This window comes from Amblyraja radiata, chromosome 18 (genome assembly GCF_010909765.2).
Source record: "Amblyraja radiata isolate CabotCenter1 chromosome 18, sAmbRad1.1.pri, whole genome shotgun sequence".
NCBI lineage: Eukaryota > Metazoa > Chordata > Chondrichthyes > Rajiformes > Rajidae > Amblyraja > Amblyraja radiata.
Window position 1 is genome coordinate 37,654,543 of NC_045973.1, and position 18,848 is coordinate 37,673,390.

The following is an 18,848-nucleotide window of genomic DNA, read 5'->3' on the forward strand; positions in this document are numbered from 1 at the left end:
GGCAGTTAATATTAAAAATATGACCTTCTGTTTGGAGGATATGGATCATCAACCAGATTGGTTAAAGATGGAAAAGGAAGATTGTTTACCTTTTGAAATTGGCTCGATTTTATTAACCCCTACAAAACTGAATAAAAAAACATAGTGGAAATCCGATAATATATAGTGATATACGAACTTGGAAACATAAAAAAAACACTTTTAAATTGGATAATTTATCACTCCTTCTCCCTATTGTAAATAACCTTCTTTTAAACCTTCCGTGTTTGATAAAGGTTTTGCACAATGGAAAACCCATGGAATTAAAAAGATGGGACACCTTTACCCCAAAAGATATTTTTCTTTCATTTCAGGAGCTACAACAGAATTATGGACTACACCCAAATAATTATTTTAGATATTTGCAACTTAGAAATTAGATAAAATCACGTACACAAGAATATAGAATTAGGGATCCAGAAATCCTTGATGAATGTTTGAATAAGCATCCTAACACAGATAAATTAATATCCCACATCTAATATATCCTTTTAGATATTGAGATCCCGTCGACGGAATTACACAGACAAGCATGGGAAAATGAATTGGCTCAACCCATAATGAAAAATATATAGGATGAAAGTTTACAACGTATACATCAATGCTCGTTAAATGCCAGACACTCTATAATACAATCAAAGTAGATTGCAATACTCTAAAACAAAATTAAACAGACTTTTTCCAAATATTTCTCCTATCTGTGACAAATGTCAATGCTTAGCAGCTAATCTAGCTCATACCTTTGTACCAGGTGTAAATACAAGCTGGTTTTCATATGGCCTGCGCTTTTAGAAGCTATTAGACCAAGTGGGACCTGTTGGGTCCCTGTCACACAGGAGGGCTGGTCCCCGAACGCAATATTCCACCACTCGCCCAGGCGCAGCTGACGGGTTCCCGTTTTGACTCCAGACATCCCCATTGTGATGTGAGTCACGGCAACCTTCTCCAAGTGCGCCTCACCATCCCTCTTCCGACCCCCATCCTCCACCATTCTCCCTCATCCCCCAGCACTCCCTCCCCCTCCTCGTCACCCTCCCTCTTCTTTCCCCTCTCCTGTTCCCCTCCCCCACTACTTCTTTCATCTCTCCCTCCCCTCTTCTTTCCCCTGCCCTCAGTCACTCCCTTCCTCCTTCCATAAACCCTCTCCTCTCCCTGACCCCCTTGATGTCATTGTGAGGTGGAAGCTGCTGTGTTTTTTAAAGCAGAGTTTATTTCGGGTAAAAGGACTGGGTTTTATAATCCCTCCGGAATGGGCGTGCCCTTCAGGAGAGAGAATCTCAACTTTTAAAAAAACTAATAACTCTTTTATTTTTCATCGATGACAGAATCCTCTTGTCCTGCACAGGACTCTGAGTAAGATGGCCAAAAATCAGAGTCGTGAGTGGCAGCGTTTTTTTTCTAAAATCAATATACAGAACAACAGGAAGTGGACAAGATCAGACTTTTAGTAATATGGATAGATATGAGCAAGTTATGATTTGTATCTAGAGTAGATGTTTGCCAGGTTAAGTCATACCAAAATGGTCTGGGCATTTACAGGCACTACATAGAAACATAGAAACATAGAAAGTAGGTGCGAGAGTAGACCACCAGGTCCGTCGAGCCCGCACCGCCATTCGCTCATGGCTGAACACTAAACAGACACACTTACCCACAAACAGTAGACACAAGACACAGAACACAAGACACTACCCTCCCCTTTATACCGCTATCACCCCTCTCCACCCCAAAAACCTCGTGATCTCCTGGGAGAGGCAAAAAAACGGATAAAAACCCAGGTCCAATTCGGGAAAAAAATCCGGGAAATTCCTCTCCGACCCCAATCCAGGCGATCGACACTTGTCCAGGAGATCACTCAGGTCTTACTATACTAACCATACCTAGGTCCATATCCCTGCCCTCTCCCCGTAGCCCCTTATCCCCTTGGCAGCTAAAAAACCATCTATTTTAGTCTTAAATATATTTAAAGTTTCTGCTTCCACTGCTCCCTGGGGCAGTGAATTCCATAAATTAACCACCCTCTGGGTGAAGAAGTTCTTCCTCATCTCCGTTTTAAAAGAGCCCCCCCTTATTCTGCAACTATGTCCCCTAGTTCTAGTTTCCCCGATCATTGGGAACATCCTCGGTGCATCCACCCGATCAAGGCCCCTCACGATCTTATATGTTTCAATGAGATCGCCTCTCATTCTTCTAAACTCCAAAGAGTAGAGTTCCAGCCTACTTAACCTTTCCTCATATGTCAATCCCCTCATTGCAGGAATTAATCTTGTAAACCTTTGCTGCACTGCCTCCAGGGCTAGTACATCCTTTCTTAAGTATGGACCCCAGAACTGTACACAGTATTCCAAATGTGGTCTCACTAATACTGTGTACAGCTGCAGCAAGACCTCCGTGTTTTTATACTCAATCCCCCTAGCAATAAAGGCCAAAACTCCATTGGCCTTCCTGATTGCTTGCTGCACCTGCATACTAACTTTTAGTGATTCATGTACTAATACCCCTAGATCCCTTTGCGTTGCATTACAACGCAGCTCCTCCTCATTTAGAAAATAACTTGCCCTATCATTTTTTTCCCCAAAGTGAATGACTTCACATTTATTAGTATTAAACTTCATCTGCCAAGTTGTTGCCCACTCACCTAGCTTATCTATATCCTTTTGCAGACTCTTCCTATCCTCCTCATCCCCTACTTTTCCTCCCATTTTTGTATCGTCCGCAAATTTTGATATATTACACATGGTTCCCTCCTCCAAATCATTTATATAAATTGTGAACAACTGGGGTCCCAGCACCGACCCTTGCGGAACCCCGCTAGTTACCGGTTGCCATCCCGAGTATGAACCATTTATCCCCACTCTCTGCTTCCTATTTGTTAGCCAATCCTCTACCCATGCTAATATATTACCCCCAATCCCATAATTTTTTATTTTTAGCAATAGTCTCTTATGTGGCACCTTGTCAAAAGCCTTTTGGAAGTCCAAGTATACCACATCCACCGGTTCCCCTTTATCCACCCGGGTTGTTACTTCCTCAAAGAATTCGAGCAGATTCGTTAAACAGGACTTCCCCTTCACAAAACCATGCTGGTTCTGTCCGATGAAGTCATGTTTACCCAAGTGCCCCGTTAGTGTTTCTTTAATAATTGTCTCTAACATTTTACCCACCACCGATGTTAGACTAACCGGTCTATAGTTACCCGCCTTCTGTTTACTTCCTTTTTTAAATATAGGTGTTACATTGGCCATTTTCCAATCCACTGGGACCGTTCCTGCCTCCAGGGAGTTTTGGAAAATTATCACCAATGCATCCACAATCCCCACCGCTATCTCCCTCAAGACCCTTGGATGTAATCCATCAGGCCCAGGGGATTTATCCTCCTTCAGTCTCATTAATTTCCCTAATACCACCTCCTTGGTGATCTTAATAGTATTTAGCTCCTCCATTCCTACCGCCCCCTGTTTATCCAGCGTTGGAATATTTTTTGTGTCTTCTATGGTGAAGACTGATACAAAATACTCGTTTAATGCCTTTGCCATTTCCATGTTCCCCACCAACAACTCTCCAGTCTCACCCTCCAATGGACCAACGTTCACCTTAGCCACCCTTTTTCTTTTTATATAGCTATAAAAACTCTTACTATTAGTTTTTATGTTGTTTGCTAATTTCCTTTCATAGTCTATTTTCCCCATCTTAATTAATCTCTTAGTTATTTTTTGCTGACCTTTAAATGCTTCCCAATCCTCTACCCTCCCACTATCTCTGGCTACCTTATATGCCCTTGCCTTCAGCCGAATACTATCCTTTATAGTTTTACTGAGCCATGGCTGACTGTTCTTACCCTTACCCCTTTTTTTCTTCATAGGAATAAATTTTTCTTGAAGGTTATACAGTAGACCCTTAAACGTACACCACTGCTCATGTACCGTCTTATTCTTGAGTCTGCTATCCCAGTCAACTTTGATCAGCTCATTCCTCATACCTTCATAATCCCCCTTATTTAGACTAAGCACCCTAGCCTGAGTTTCAACCTGCTCCCCTTCTATTTGAATATGGAATTCGACCATATTGTGGTCACTTGTTCCCAACGAGTCCCTAACTATGACATTTTTAATTAATCCTGCTTCATTACACAGGACCAGATCCAAGATTGCCTCCCCCCTTGTCGGTTCTGTGACATACTGTTCTAGGAACCCGTCTCTAATACATTCTATAAACTCTTCCTCTAGTCTACCCTGCCCAGTTTGGTTTGCCCAATTAATATGAAAATTGAAGTCCCCCATGATTACAGCAGTTCCCTTTTTACATGCGTCAACTATTTGCAGATTTATGTTCTGACTAACAGCGTCACAGCTATTTGGAGGTCTATAAATTACACCCACTAGTGTTTTTTTTCCCTTGTTATTCTCTATCTGTACCCAAGCTGTTTCACTATCCTGATCCTTCAACGCAATATCCTTCCTCTCTATTGCCGTTATTCCCTCCCTTATTAAAAGGGCCACCCCTCCTCCCTTTCTTTCCTGTCTATCTTTCCTAATTGTCGAGTACCCCTCTATATTTAACTCCCAGTCCTGATCCCCTTGCAGCCATGTCTCCGTAATGGCCACAATATCATAACTATATATACTTAATTGCACCGTTAATTCATTTATCTTATTACGAATACTCCGTGCATTTAGATAAAGCACTTTCAGATGATTTTTACTACCCTTCCTTTCCGTTTTTGCCCCTTTTACATCTAGAGCTTTATCTTCACACATTCTGTCTCCTGTCACATTTTGACTTTCCGCTTCCCCACTGATACCCTGCTCTATTTCCTCTACCCCTGCCGTTATTACCCCCCTTGATACCTCCCCCCCGCTACTTAGTTTAAAGACCTCTCTACTGCCCTAGTTATATGATTTGCCAGGACCCCAGTCCCAGCACCGTTCAGGTGAAGTCCGTCCTTACAGAACAGATCCCCCCTGTCCCAGTACTGGTGCCAGTGGCCCAAGAAACCAAACCCATTATTCCCACACCAGTCTTTGAGCCACGCATTCAGCTTTTTAATTTTACGTACCCTCGCCGATTTGGCCCGTGGCTCAGGTAGCAATCCGGAGATCAGTACCCTCGAGGTTCTGCTTTTTAATTTATTCCCTAACTGCTCAAACTCCTTCAGCAGATCCTCCTTCCTCGTCCTTCCTATGTCATTGGTCCCCACATGGACCACGACCACTGGATCCTCCCCCTCCCACTGCAAATTTCTCTCCAGCATCGCAGAGATATCCTTAACCCTAGCACCGGGTAGGCAACACAGCCTTTGGGACATGTTCTGCTGGCCGCAGAGAACCCTATCTACCCCCCGAATAATACTATCCCCTATCACTACGGCATTTCTTCTAACTCCCCCCTCTTGAATGGCCTCCTGATCCACGGTGCTGCAGCCAGGTTGCTCATCCCTCCCACAGCCCCTGATCCCGTCCTTACATTGAGTAAGAGCCTCGGTCATGCTTGTCAGGGACAAGGGCTGTGGCTCCTGCCGCATCTCCTCCTGGTTCCCCCTACCTGCCTCGCTTATGGCCACACCTTCCTTTCCTTGCTCACTGCCTACTGAATTAGTTAAACTGGTCGGTGTGACCATCCCCTGGCACAAAACATCCAGGTAATACTCCCCCTCCCTGATGTACCGCAGCGTATGAAGTTGGGTCTCCAGCTCATCAATGCGGAGCTGGAATTCCTCTAGCCTCAAACACTTACTGCAGCTGTAGGGATCTTCTACATCAATGGTGTCGACAAATTCCCACATCTCGCAGTATTGGCACATCTCCTGACCGCCCATCTTATATAAGTAATTAACTGGTCCTATTTAAGAATCCCCTACTGTATTGATACACCCCTTATTGATATAATCCTACCTCCTATAAATGGGAAAGTACTCACCCCAGCCGTAAATTACCTACTGGTTTGGCTGTCTAGTGGTAATTCCGTCCGCTCTTCCTGTCTGGTCCACTGCTCCCTTGCAGTGCGTGGCAAACCTCTTTGCCTCTGTTAGTCTCTCGAGCCGCGGCTCCGTCCGTCCTCCCTTGGCGACAGCACCTGTGGCACCGCGATCGTGACTCCCTTCCGTTCCTGCAGAGCCTTCCTGTCCTGGGCAGAGTCTGCAGCTAACTGTGTGCTCACGTCCGGTAGCTCACGTCCGGTAGGTCAGCCTCACGTCTCCGGTCCCTCGTTAGCGCAGTCAGCAAGCGTTAGCGCAATCAGCAAGCTAAACCAGCAACTCCCTCTGAGTTACCGTAACTGGCACTGGCACATGTTCATATGTCTGTAAATTTACTGACATTTTGGTTGTACTAAATGAGGTCATTTTCTCATTGTACACAGTTCCATACACACCTTCAAGTTATTGGATCTCAAAGTTTTATATTTTGACCATTATGGGAGCAATCTCAACTGAATTAGAAGCAGACTGCATCTCTGGTGAAAAGGAATGTGTGACATATCGGGTCAATATCGGTTCAAGACCCAAAAAGTTGTCACTTTCTCCTAGCTAACAAAATGATCTATTCTACATTTCCCTTGGGACATCATCCTCTTTGATGTCTCATTTACACACCTGATCCTTCCATATCTCTGTGTCTCCCACTCGCCTGACTCTAAAGCAGGGTCTCGATCCAAAACTTCACCCATTCCTTCTCTCCGGAGATGCTGCCTGTACCGTTGAGTTACTCCAGCATTTTGTGTTTATCTCAAATGTAAACCATCATCTGCTGTTCCTTCCTGCAATAATAATAAAAAATCCTGATGGGGCCTCTCAGAATGTACTGCTGACATCACAACTGCCTTCCAGAGTGTCCAGAAAGAGTGGTAGAAGCAATGTGGAATGTTTTTCTTTCTACAAAACTGTTGAGACACATTCCACGAGTGGCCTTGGAGATGAAACCGCTGCAGTATTTCATTACTAGAGGTGTCGTGGGTCAATGACTGGCCACTCATTGACACAAGAAAGAGGGAGGGAAAGAGGCAAAGAAATGTATAATATTGAAGAGACTGTTGGCAGAGACTCTTCACAAACACCCCCCTCCCTCCCACCCGCAACCCCCTGGCCCTCTCTGATGAACAGTGTCTTTGCAGCCTCACGTGTTCCTAGGCTGACTTCACACAAATCCCTTCTATTGACTCCATTTATACATCACGCTGCCTCGGCAAGGCCAGCAGCATAATCAAGGACAAGTCGCACCCTGGCTACTCCCTCTTCTCCCCCACCCCTTCAGGCAAGAGGTATGTAGAAGTGTGAAAAAGCACACCACCAGATTCAGGGACAGGAGCTTCCCAGCTGTAATCAGGCAACTGAACCATCCTACCACAACCAGAGAGCAGTGTTGAACTACTATCGACGTCTGATATCCCTCAGACTATACTTGATTGGACTTTGCTGGCTTTACCTTGCACTAAATGTTATTCCTTTATCATGTATCTATACACTGTAGATGGATAGATTGCAATCATGTATTGTCTTTCTGCTGACTGGTTGGCATGCAGTATAAAGCTTTTCATTGTACCTCGGTACACGTGACATAACCTAAACTGAACTTCACTTCACTATGACACATGACATTCTGCAGGAAGACCTGTGGCCACACGCTTGTGCCTGGACAAGTATCTCTGTGGAGTTCAAGGCTACGTTGATTCTTCTGTGTTAACTATGATTATAATTCACCACCGGATTAGTTTACTTTAGAGATCCAGCATGGAAACAGTCCCTTTGGTCCACTGAGTCCACATTGACCAGCAATCCCCGCACACTAACACTATCCTACAAACTGGGAACAATGTTATGATGTTTTTACCAAATCGAATTATTCTGAAATCCTGTGTATCTTTGGAGTGTGGGAGTAAACCGGAGCACCTGGAGAAAATCCAATCAATCACAAACCATATAGATAGCACCCGTAGTCAGGATTAAACCGAGGTCTCTGGCGGTGTAAGGCAGCAACTCCACCGCTGCACCACAGGGCTGCCCCAATCCCAATGGACCTTGCCAAGAAGCCACACATGGTCTCAATCGTGTCTCACTGCAGCATCAGAGAGGTCTCTAGACATTGCATTTCATCTGCGTTGATTTCAGTAACAGGAGAACTCCTTGGCATTGGAGCTGGCCACAGACCATTCATGTAGCCAAATGTCTTGGATGTTTTTAGGAACAGGAACGTTTTCTGCACCCCCAATGCACGTCATTACACATTATTAGAAAGATTTCCCTTTGGGCAATGCCATGTGTACTTGGCTGCTTAATTCTTTGTGAGACTGGGCATTGGCAAATATTTTCAGTGGCCAGAACTGGCCTGGGTAGATGCATTCTAGGGGGCAAAGGTCACTCGCTATCTACTCACCTCCGGCTGTGAGCACAGGTTACACTGAGAGCCGTGCAAGTACAAAGTTACAGCGGATAACACCATAGGTGGGGTTTTGCTTAGACTTTAGAAATGCAGCACGGAAACAGGCCCTTCAACCCACCGAGTCCATGCTGACCAATGCTACACTAACACTATCCTGCACAATTTACAATTTTACTGAAGCCAATTAACCTACAAACCTGGTAGAAACAAAATGCTGGAGTAACTCAGCGGGACAGAGTTACTCCAGCATTTTATATCTATCTTCGGTGTAAACCAGCATCTGCAGTTCTTTCTGACACAGCCTACAAATCTGTATGTCTTTGGAGTGTGGCAGGAAATCGGAGAACGCGTAGAAAATACACGCGGTCACAGGTAGAACGTACAAGCTCTGTACAAACAGCATCTACAGTCAGGGTCGAACCCAGGCCTCTGGCACAGTAAGGCAGCAGCTCTACCGTTAAGTTATAGTGCCGCTCCCAATGTGCAAAGCATTGTGTTGTGTGCATTGCCTTCATACATATCCCGTGTCTTCTGAAGTAGAGAATCCGAACCAACGTCCCTCTCCTTGACCGTCCGCGTTTGTGCCCCGGGTTTACTTCCTGCAGTCGACCTTGGCAACAGTAGGACATTCCTCGTTTCCCTCTCCTACTGGCTTTGCTCCTCACCTGTCACGCCCGTCGTTATTGCCGGCTCCGTGCTCCCAGTCTCTGGTCTCCGAGGAAGAGCTGGGCCTGGTTGGCGGCTTCCCCACTATTGACCGCGGCTGTGGGGGATGAGCAGGGGCCAGGTCCCACCAACAGTCAGCAGCCTGCTAGGAACCTCTGCGGTCACACTTGTTTTCTCTCCTCTCCCTCTCTGTAAAGGTCGAAAGCTTGATGGAACAATATAGAAAAGTTACAAGGAAATTTAAATGCTTTCAAGCGGAAAGAAGTTGAACAAAAGGTGAACAACTAAAGTTAGAAATTCCCAAAGGAAGGGAGAAAAGTTCACAGACCTGCTTCCAGTTTAGCCAGTCTTCTGCTAAGAACAACTCATTGATGGTGGAGGCCAGCTAAAGGCTAAAGCATTTGTTAACATTTTCAGCCAGAGGGGTCAAGTCGATGATCATCTTGGTCGCCTTCCAAGATCTCCAGTGTCCCAAACACCAGCTCTTATTAGTTAGTTCACTCCATGTGACATCAAGAACACTGGGCACATGGGAAGAGACAACCTCCCAGCAACGGAGCTGAAGGCATGCGCAGAACTTGTGCATCAGTATCGCTGCCACATTGCAATCCACCCAACAAAGACATTCAGTCAACTCTCCAACAACGTGATAGAAGGAGTCAGTCAACAGTGCAGTTAAGTGGCACCTACTCACCAACAATCAGTCCAGGTTCCGATAAGGCCACTCAGCCCCAGCCTTGGACTAAACATTTACAAAAGAGCCAAATTCCAGTGGTATAGAAGCAATATTTGACCAAGAGCAGCCTTCTGGACCTATGGTGAAACTGAAATCAATGTAGTTGAACAAGGGAATCTCTCATTGATTGGGATGTATACTGCAGAACTTGGCTGAGATGGGAGGGATATGGATTATGTGCAGGCAGATACAAGTTGGTCTTGGCATCATGTTTGGCACAGATATTGCGGGCTGAAAGACCTGTTCTTGTACTGTACTGTTCTATGTTCTATGTTCAATGATTGGTTTCATATCCAGTTCAAAGTTAAGTGATAGCCAATCATCTCAGCTCCAGGTTATCACGGCAAGAGTTCCACAGGGCAGGGTTCTTGGCCCAACAGTCCTCAGCTATTTTATCAAAGGGTGGCACAGTGACACAGCTGGAACTCTGCTGCTTCCCAGTGCACGAGACCCAGGTGCAATCCTGACCTCGGGTGTAGTCTGTGTGGACGTTGCAGGTACTCCTTGTAACAGCATGGGTTTCCTCCGGGTGCTCCAGTTTCCTCCTCATCCCAAAGACGTGCGGGTTTGAAGGTTAATTGGTCTCTGTAAATTGCCCCTAGTGTGTAAGGAGTGGGTGTATAAATGGGATAACAGTGAATTTGAGTGAACTGGTGATCAATAGTCCGTATGGACTTGGTGAGCCGAAGGGCCTGCTGTATCTCTAATGAAATTAAACCCTTCTTCCGTCACAAGATCAGAATGGAGAGGGAGAGGGAGAGGGGGAGGGAGAGGGAGAGAGGGGGGGGGAGGGAGAGGGAGAGAGGGGGGGGAGGGAGGGGGGGGAGAGAGAGGGAGAGAGGGAGAGAGGGGGGGGGAGAGGGAGAGAGGGGGGGGGAGAGGGAGAGGGGGGGAGGGAGAGGGAGAGAGAGGGAGAGAGGGAGGGAGGAAGAGAGGGAGAGAGGGAGGGAGGGAGGGAGGGAGGGAGGGAGGGAGGGAGGGAGGAAGAGAGGGAGAGAGGGAGGGAGAGAGGGACGGAGGGAGGGAGGGAGGGAGGGAGAGAGGGAGATAGAGGGAGAGGGAGATCGAGGGAGAGAGGGAGAGAGAGAGAGAGAGAGAGAGAGAGATGGAGAGAGGGAGAGAGGGAGAGGGAGAGAGAGAGAGAGGGAGAGAGGGAGAGAGGGGGAGAGGGGGAGAGGGGGAGAGGGGGAGAGGCACACACTTAGTATGGGAAACAAGCGTACTGACTGTGTGAGCACACACCATGTTAAATTAATCTCCTTTGCCTACATGTCATCCGTATCCCTCCACTCCCTGCATATTCATGTCCTGCCTATAAAGCCTCTTAAATGCTGCTGTCATTTCATCTGTCTACAAAGTGTTGCTTATTAACAGTCCTTCATTCAGGGTTGGCTCAAGAGTACCTCAGGAGAAGAACTTGGAACATCGCAGAAATGACAAGTAAACGGCAAACTTGTCATACCCGTGGGAACTCGGTTAAACTCTTGATCATACACTTGGAATCTCGTACACAACCACGAGTCTTTCACTCGGGGTACCTCGTGGGTCAGCTCGCACCGTGAGACAGGGCTTTAACGGAATCAAGTGAAATGGGGAGAAAGCAGGAATGGGGTACTCCACCAGGTGGCGCTGAATGATGGCTGCCTCACCAACGGTCTGTCTCGTCTTTTTCCTTCCTTGTTGATTTTAGTTTGTTGTAAAATGTATGTTTTAGTGTACCTTAATTTTCTTTTATGTGGGGGGTGGTGGGGGAGGTGGTGGAAACTTATTTAATCTCTTTCCTTGACGTAGATGCGATTTGTTTCCGTATTGTATCTACGGAAGTAGAACTTCAAGGAGCTTGCTGGGGATTGACCTTGGAAGCTCCAACTGCGGGAGCCTGCGGACATTCTCACCATGACCACGTGAGTTTTCCCCAGGTGCTGTGGTTTCCTTCCACACTCCAAAGACATATGGGTTTGCAGGTTGATTGGCCAGTAAAAATTGTAAATTGTCCCTGGTCAGCACGGACTCGATGGGCCAAAGGGCCTGTTCCATATTGTGCCTCTAAACTAATCTAAACTAAACTAAGTTATTAGCATCTTATTTAAATTTTGTACAGTTTGGCAAAACGGACTACAAATATTATGAGTGCAGGCTGTTTGGTCATTGATAACAATTTAACCTCCTTAAATCAATCACATGATACATCACTGCACCATGTGAGTTATATTAAAGTTAGGGGTGTACTAAAATTAAGAGGGTCATGGGAGCTTAATAAACATGAGAGACCGTGCAAGAAATCTACTTGTGCCGTTATTATGTATGACATTTCCATGTCATTTGATATCTAGGCCTGGATATTATTAGAGTACCGGTGTAATGAGCCTTACACTTTATTTTACTATGATTTCATGTACTTTGCTGAGTTTAGTTTATCTCTGCACCTTCTAGTGATCCGGTCTGTCTTTCATCCTGATTTACTGGACGAGCCCAAGAGATTTAAACAACCTTCGTGAACATTAGAAAGAAAGAATTGAAAGGCGATTGGACAGGAGATTAGTTTGTGTAATGGTCTGGTCTATGTCCACAATTCTCCGTAAGAAAATGATTAGTACAGGTGTCGAGGGTTATGGGGAGAGTCAGGAGAATGGGGATAAGAGGGAAAGATCGATCAGCCATGATTGAATGGTGAAGTGGAATTGATGGGTCAAATGGCCTAATTCTGCTCCTATCACCTGTGAACTTATAATGCAGCCCAGACCATCACACCAACCCACCTCACTTCCACTGACTCCATTTACACCTCACGCTGCCTCGGCAAGGCCACCACCATATTCAATGATGAGTTGCACCCTGGCCACTCGCTCTTCTCCCCTCTCCCATCGGGTAAAAATTATACAAGTGTGCAACACACAACTCCAGATTCAGGAACATTCATCCCAGCTGTTATCAGGCAACTGGACCATATTACCAATAACCAGAGAGCAGTCCTGAGCCACTATCTAACTCTTTGGAGACCCTCAGACTATCTTTGATCAGATTTTCATGGACTTTATCTTGCACTGACCGTTATTCACCTTTTTCCCTTTATCATGTATCTGTACACTGTGTATGGCTCAATTGTAATCATGCCCTGTCTTTCCGCTGACTGATTAACATGCAACAAAAGTTTTCCATTGTACGTTGGTTCATGTGACAATACACTGAACTAAAATTGAAACTAATTTTTTAATTGATATCCATTACATGTGGCAAGACATAATGGGCCAAATCTGGTAAACACCTAAGTTGAGGGTGTGCACAGAGGGCAGAGGACAGAGGGCAGAGGACAGAGGTCAGAGGTCAGAGGGTAGAGAGCCTCCCTCTCCCCTTAGCACCAGTTACCTTTGAAGGAAAGCATTCACTAGTCCCTGCAAGATTTACTGGTTTGTTCAGCAGAGGAAACCAACTGCATCATGTACAAGATGAGATGTACAAGGGCGGCATAGTAGCGCAGCGGTAGAGTTGCTGCCTTACAGCGCCAGAGACCCAGGTTCCATCCTGACTACGGGTGCTTGTCTGTACGGAGTTTGTACGTTCACCCCGTGACCTGCGTAAGTTTTCTCAGAAAGCTCGTTTTCCTCCCATACTCAAAAGACGTACAGGTTTGTAGGTTAATTAGCTTGGAAAAATTGTAAAATAACCCCAGCATGTGTAGGATAGTGTTAATGTGTGGCACAGACTCGGTAGGCCAAAGGGCCTTTTATGCGCTGTATCTCTAAACAAAACTAAATTAAACTAAATGGGATGAGCACTCAGTCTATTTGGGCAAAGAGATCTGAAACAGGGAATTTGGGCAAATTGGATAATCTTTTATAAGGTGTACACTTAGAAGACCAACGGAGATACAAAATCCAATGGTAACACATCTTGAACACAAGTGAATATACATGGCATCCATTATATTGTGAAAGTACATAACGATTCAACGATAAGCCTTTTCTGGACATTAAAGAATCAAACTTATCAAGGATGTCCTACCTGATTATCCTCTTGCTGTTCCAACTCGGGTGAGTAGGTCGGAAGATTGGTGCCGCTGACACAGTTGGAGAACTGGACGATGCTAGAGAACATCTGCTTGTTTTCGGGTGTGTCAGAGAAAATTGGATCCTGTTCATTGACTTCATGTGGCACCAAGTTGCCATTTTCATCCCTCCTAAAACCAAATGAAATTTCATAAACTTAGTCAAGGCAGGTCACCATGCTATAGCACTATATTCCCGCAATTGCATTAAAATTGATGGCCACACATGCCAAGACACAATCTCTCAGATTTAACCTGCTTCTCCTTTGACATTTGCAGGACTTTGATCGAATACCAAGACTGGCCTTCAATGAAAACAGAATTTAACATTCTGCATAAAAACGGAATTAAAAAACTCCAAGCACTATGAATCAAAGGATCAACAGTCTAGATAAACACCAAATGCTGGAGCAACTCAACAGAGATCTCTCCAGAGCTACTTCCTGGCCGCTGAGTTACATTTTGTGTCTATCATCGATATGAACCAGCATCTGCAGTTCCTTCCTCAACAAACAGCCTCCTGGAGGAACTCAAGAGATCAAACGGCATCTGTGGGGTGAAAGGACCAATCCTTTTTATACACAATTGACAACAGACAATAGGTGCAGGAGTAGGTCATTCGGCCCTTTGAGCCAACACCGCCATTCAATGTGATCATGGTTGATCATCCACAGTCAGTACCCCGTTCCTGCCTTCTCCCCATATCCCTTGACTCCGCTATTTTTAAGAACTCTAGTCCCGCCATCCCGGGAATTAACTTTGTGAAGCTACGCTGCACTGCCTCAATAGCAAGAATGTCAAATTTGGAGACTCAAATTTGGAGACCAAAACAGCACACAATACTCCAGGTGTGGTCTCACTAGGGCCCTGTACAACTGCAGAAGGACCTCTTTGCTCCTATACTCAACTCCTCTTGTTATGAAGGCCAACATGCCATTTGCTTTCTTCACTACCTGCTGTACCTGCGTGCTTAATTTCAGTGACTGATGAACAAGGAATCCCAGATCCTGTTGTACTTCCCCTTTTCCCAACTTTACACCATTTAGATAATAATCTGCCTTCCTGTTTATGCCACGAAACTGAATAACCTCATATTTATCTATACTACAGTGTATTACTAAAACTCTCGTCTTGACCACTTCTGGCCTGTGTTCTAATTACATTTGCGCAAAAACGTTACTCTATATTGCTAGGATATATCGCCACCTTACTCACCGTTCTCATCCGCTCCTAGCCACCAACTTCTGTTCCGAAGTATTAGAAAATTTATGAAGGTTTAAAAAATCAGCAGTTTGGTCTTCTCACCTGTCAGTCACCATGAAGGTAACGCCCCTTCCAGCACTCGCTGGAAAATATTATCCCGGAGGCGGGGCTGAGCGCAACTAGTGCTGATTGAGTCCGCAAGAGTGGAGTCGGGAAAGCTGCTGTGTGATGCCACGACCGGTGACAGCTGAGTCGACTCCCTCCCTCTCCTCAACCCCCTTCCCCACAAGCCCCCCTTCCCCCCCACTTCCCTCCTCCTCCCCACACCCCCTCCTCCCCACACACCCCCTCCCCCCCACACACCCATACCCCCTTTACCCATTCCCCCCCATCACCCCACTCCCCCCACAGTATCCCACCACCACCACCACCACCCCACCTCCCAAGCCATCCCCTCCCTCCCCACACCACCCACTACCGCCACACCACCCCTCCCCCCCACACCACTCCCTCCCCCCTCCCCGCACACCAGCACCCTCTCCCACACCCCTCCCTCCAGCACATCACGCCTCCCACACTCCCCTTCCCCACACCCCCTCCCTACACTAACCCCTCCCCCACACCCCCTCCCGCACCCCCCTCCCCACATAATCAGGCATGATTTCCCCTTCGTAAATCCATGCTGACTTGGACCAATCATGCTACTGCTATCCAAAGAAGGAGGGGGCAAAGAAGGAGGGGGCAAAGAGGGGTAGGGCCCCTTCCCCTCCTTTCACCTCTCCTCCCCCCTCTCCACCCCATCTCCCTCCACCCGCCATCTCTCCTCCACCCTCTCTCTCTCTTTCTCTGCCCCAGGAGGGGGTAGAGAGGGAGGGGGTAGAGGCAGCATCTCCCCAAGTCGTAGAGCACAAGCCTCCCAATCAGGTGCCGGGCCCAAGCTAGACTGTGGCGGGCGTGGACCAGAGCAATGCCTGGATCGCTTTGAGGACGGTGAAAAACAGCGGAGGGCCGGCCGATCGTGGCTTCCGAGAGGGTAATTGCACCCACCAGCGTGACAGACGATTGGAGGGGGAGACGGACAGGAGGTCGACCCCTGTGACGGCTGCAAAGGGCACTTTTCAACTGCGCTTGTTCACGCCCGCGCTGCGATAACGACTGCAGCCGCAAAGGCGTTACGACGTCATCCAGCTGGCTTCAGCACGTTAGATTTTAAAAAGATGTCAGATTGGTGAACAATTTTAGTAAAAAATCTCAGGAAATAATGAATCAAAAATGACAAAATTTCACCTTTACCGCAACGGGTTTTCGAGTAGATGTGAATCAAAGAAAAAGTTTAACCAAGCAAACATTCCCACAAGGCAGGGGGGAGAGAGGGGGGAGAGAGGGGAGAGAAGGGGGGAGGAGAGGGAGAGCAGGGCGAGAGAGAGAGAGAGGGGGGAAGTAGAGAGAGGGGGGAGTGGGAGGAGAGAGAGAGAGAGAGGAGGGGGAGAGAGAGAGAGGAGAGGAGGGGGGAGGAGAGAGAGGGGGGGGAGTAGAGAGAGGGGGGAGGGGGAGAGCGAGAGGGGGGGGGGGTAGAGAGAGAGGGGGGAGGGAGACAGAGAGATGGTGGAGGGTGAGAGGAGGGGAGGGGAGAGAGAGAGGAGGAAGGGAGAGAGAGTGGGGAGGAGAGAGGAAGAGAAGAGGGGAGAGAGGGAGAGAAGAGAGAGAGAGGCGAGAGAGAGAGAGAGGGAGGGGGAGAGAGAGAGAGGAGAGGGGGAGAGAGAGCGAGAGAGGGAGGGGGAGAGAGAGAGCGGGAGGGGGAGAGAGAGAGAGGGGGGGGGAGAGAGGGGAGGGGAGAGAGAGGAGGGGAGAGAGAGAGAGGAGGGGAGAGAGAGAGAGGAGGGGAGGTAGGGAGGGGGGGGGGGGAGAGAGGGGGGGGGGGAGAGGGGGGGGGGGGAGAGAGAGGGGGGGGAGAGAAGGGAGAGAGTTTTTTTTCCTTCCTTTGGAAAAAAATAGATTTGTCTTAATTGACAAACCAGAATTATTTACTAGAATATGGTGTCCATTTATAGATTACTAGACAAAAATGTTGAGAATCTCTTCTCAATATTCCATCTCTCCACCAATTGGTGGCTAGTGGGGGGGCTTTCTGGAGTGCGCATATAGATTCTTGGGGTGGCAGCTCAGTCCCTCCAGCCTGATCTGCTGGCAGCTCACTCACGGCTGGTGGGCTGGCAGTTGACTCATGGTTATTCATAGAAACATAGAAAATAGGTGCAGGAGTAGGCCATTCGGCCCTTCGAGCCTGCACCGCCATTCAATATGATCATGGCTGATCATCCAACTCAGTATCCTGTACTTGCTTTCTCTCCATACCCCCTGATCCCTTTAGCCACAAGGGCCACATCTAACTCCCTCTTAAATATAGCCAATGAACTGGCCTCAACTACCTTCTGTGGCAGAGAGTTCCAGAGATTCACCACTCTCTGTATTCCTTGAAATTCCATTTCAAGCAGGGTGCAAGGCCACCAAATTCAAATCCATTTTCCAACCACTTCAAGCAGGGTGCAAGGCCAACGAATTCAAGTGCAGTTTCATGTCACTTCAAGCTGGATCCAAGGCCACCAAATTCAAGTGCAGTTTCATACCACTTTCAGCAGGGTGCAAGGCCACCCAATTCAGTGCAGTTTCATACCACTTCAAGCAGGGTGCAAGGCCACCAAATTCAAGTGCAGTTTCATTCCACTTCAAGCAGGGTGCAAGGCCACCAAATTCAAGTGCAGTTTCATTCCATTTCAAGCAGGGTGCAATGCCACCAAATACAAATGCAGCTTCATACCATTTCATGCAGGGTGAAACCACCATAAAATCACACAAAACACCAAACTCACAGTTCAGTAGACATTCAGTGTGTTCAGTTGATTCACAGCTCAGACAGAGTCGTGACCTCTCCCTCGCCCATCATGCAGAGACTGAGCCACACCCACACTTCTGGGTTTTATAACCTCTCCCCCTCCCACCGGTAAAGGTGTGGCCTTCATGGCGTGATTGACAGGAGAGAGATTCTCAAAAAAGTTTAAACACTAATAACACTTTTATTTTTCATTGATGGGAAGAATTCTCTGCACCTGCTGAGAGGAGGGGGACTGAGTAAGATGGCCAAAAATCACAGCCGTAAGTCGTAGCGTTTACTCTAATATCAATATACAGTGCAAACAGGAAGTAAGTGCATTTGCAGTAGTGCCTTTCAACTTCAAACCAAAGTACCCAACCCACCATTTGCAGTAAGTAGTGCCTTTCAACTTCAAGCCCAAGCACCCAAACCACCATTTGCAGTAAGTAGTGCCTTTCAACTTCAAGCCAAAGCACCCAAATCACCATTTGCAGTAAGTAGTGCCTTTTAACTTCAAGCCAAAGCACCCAAACAACCATTTGCAGGCAGTGCCTTTTTACTTCAAACCAACTATATTTTCATTTTCAAACCACATTAAGGGGAGTAGACATGTGTTCAGTGTTATTCAGAGCTCAGTGAGACGTGACCCTCTGGTTCCTCCATCTTGCAGAGACTGAGTGAGGCGCAATCCTTCCGGGTATTATAGTCCCTACCCCCTCCCACCAGCAGGGGCAGCAGAGAGAATGGCAAATTTGTTTAAAACATGAATATATCTCTGATTTTTCATCGATGGGAAAAATCCTTCAGTTCTGGAAGGCGGAGGGTGGCTCTGAGCGAGGTGGCCAAAAATGACGGCCGTAGGTGGCCGCGTTCTCTCGGAAATCATGCCACAGCAAGCCAAAATCGATCACTATC

The 18,848-nt window shown here is 47.0% G+C and overlaps 1 protein-coding gene across 3 annotated transcripts in view; it reads right to left on the minus strand.

The window, feature by feature from the left end:
* Positions 1-18,848, minus strand: part of LOC116983413 (coiled-coil domain-containing protein 3-like) — a 335,069-nt gene that overhangs the window by 293,067 nt on the left and 23,154 nt on the right. For all 3 annotated transcript variants that reach the window (XM_033037175.1, XM_033037177.1, XM_033037176.1), the window contains exon 2: positions 13,816-13,990. In XM_033037175.1, the coding sequence (XP_032893066.1) occupies positions 13,816-13,990 (175 nt within the window). The remainder of the gene's footprint in view (positions 1-13,815; positions 13,991-18,848) is intronic.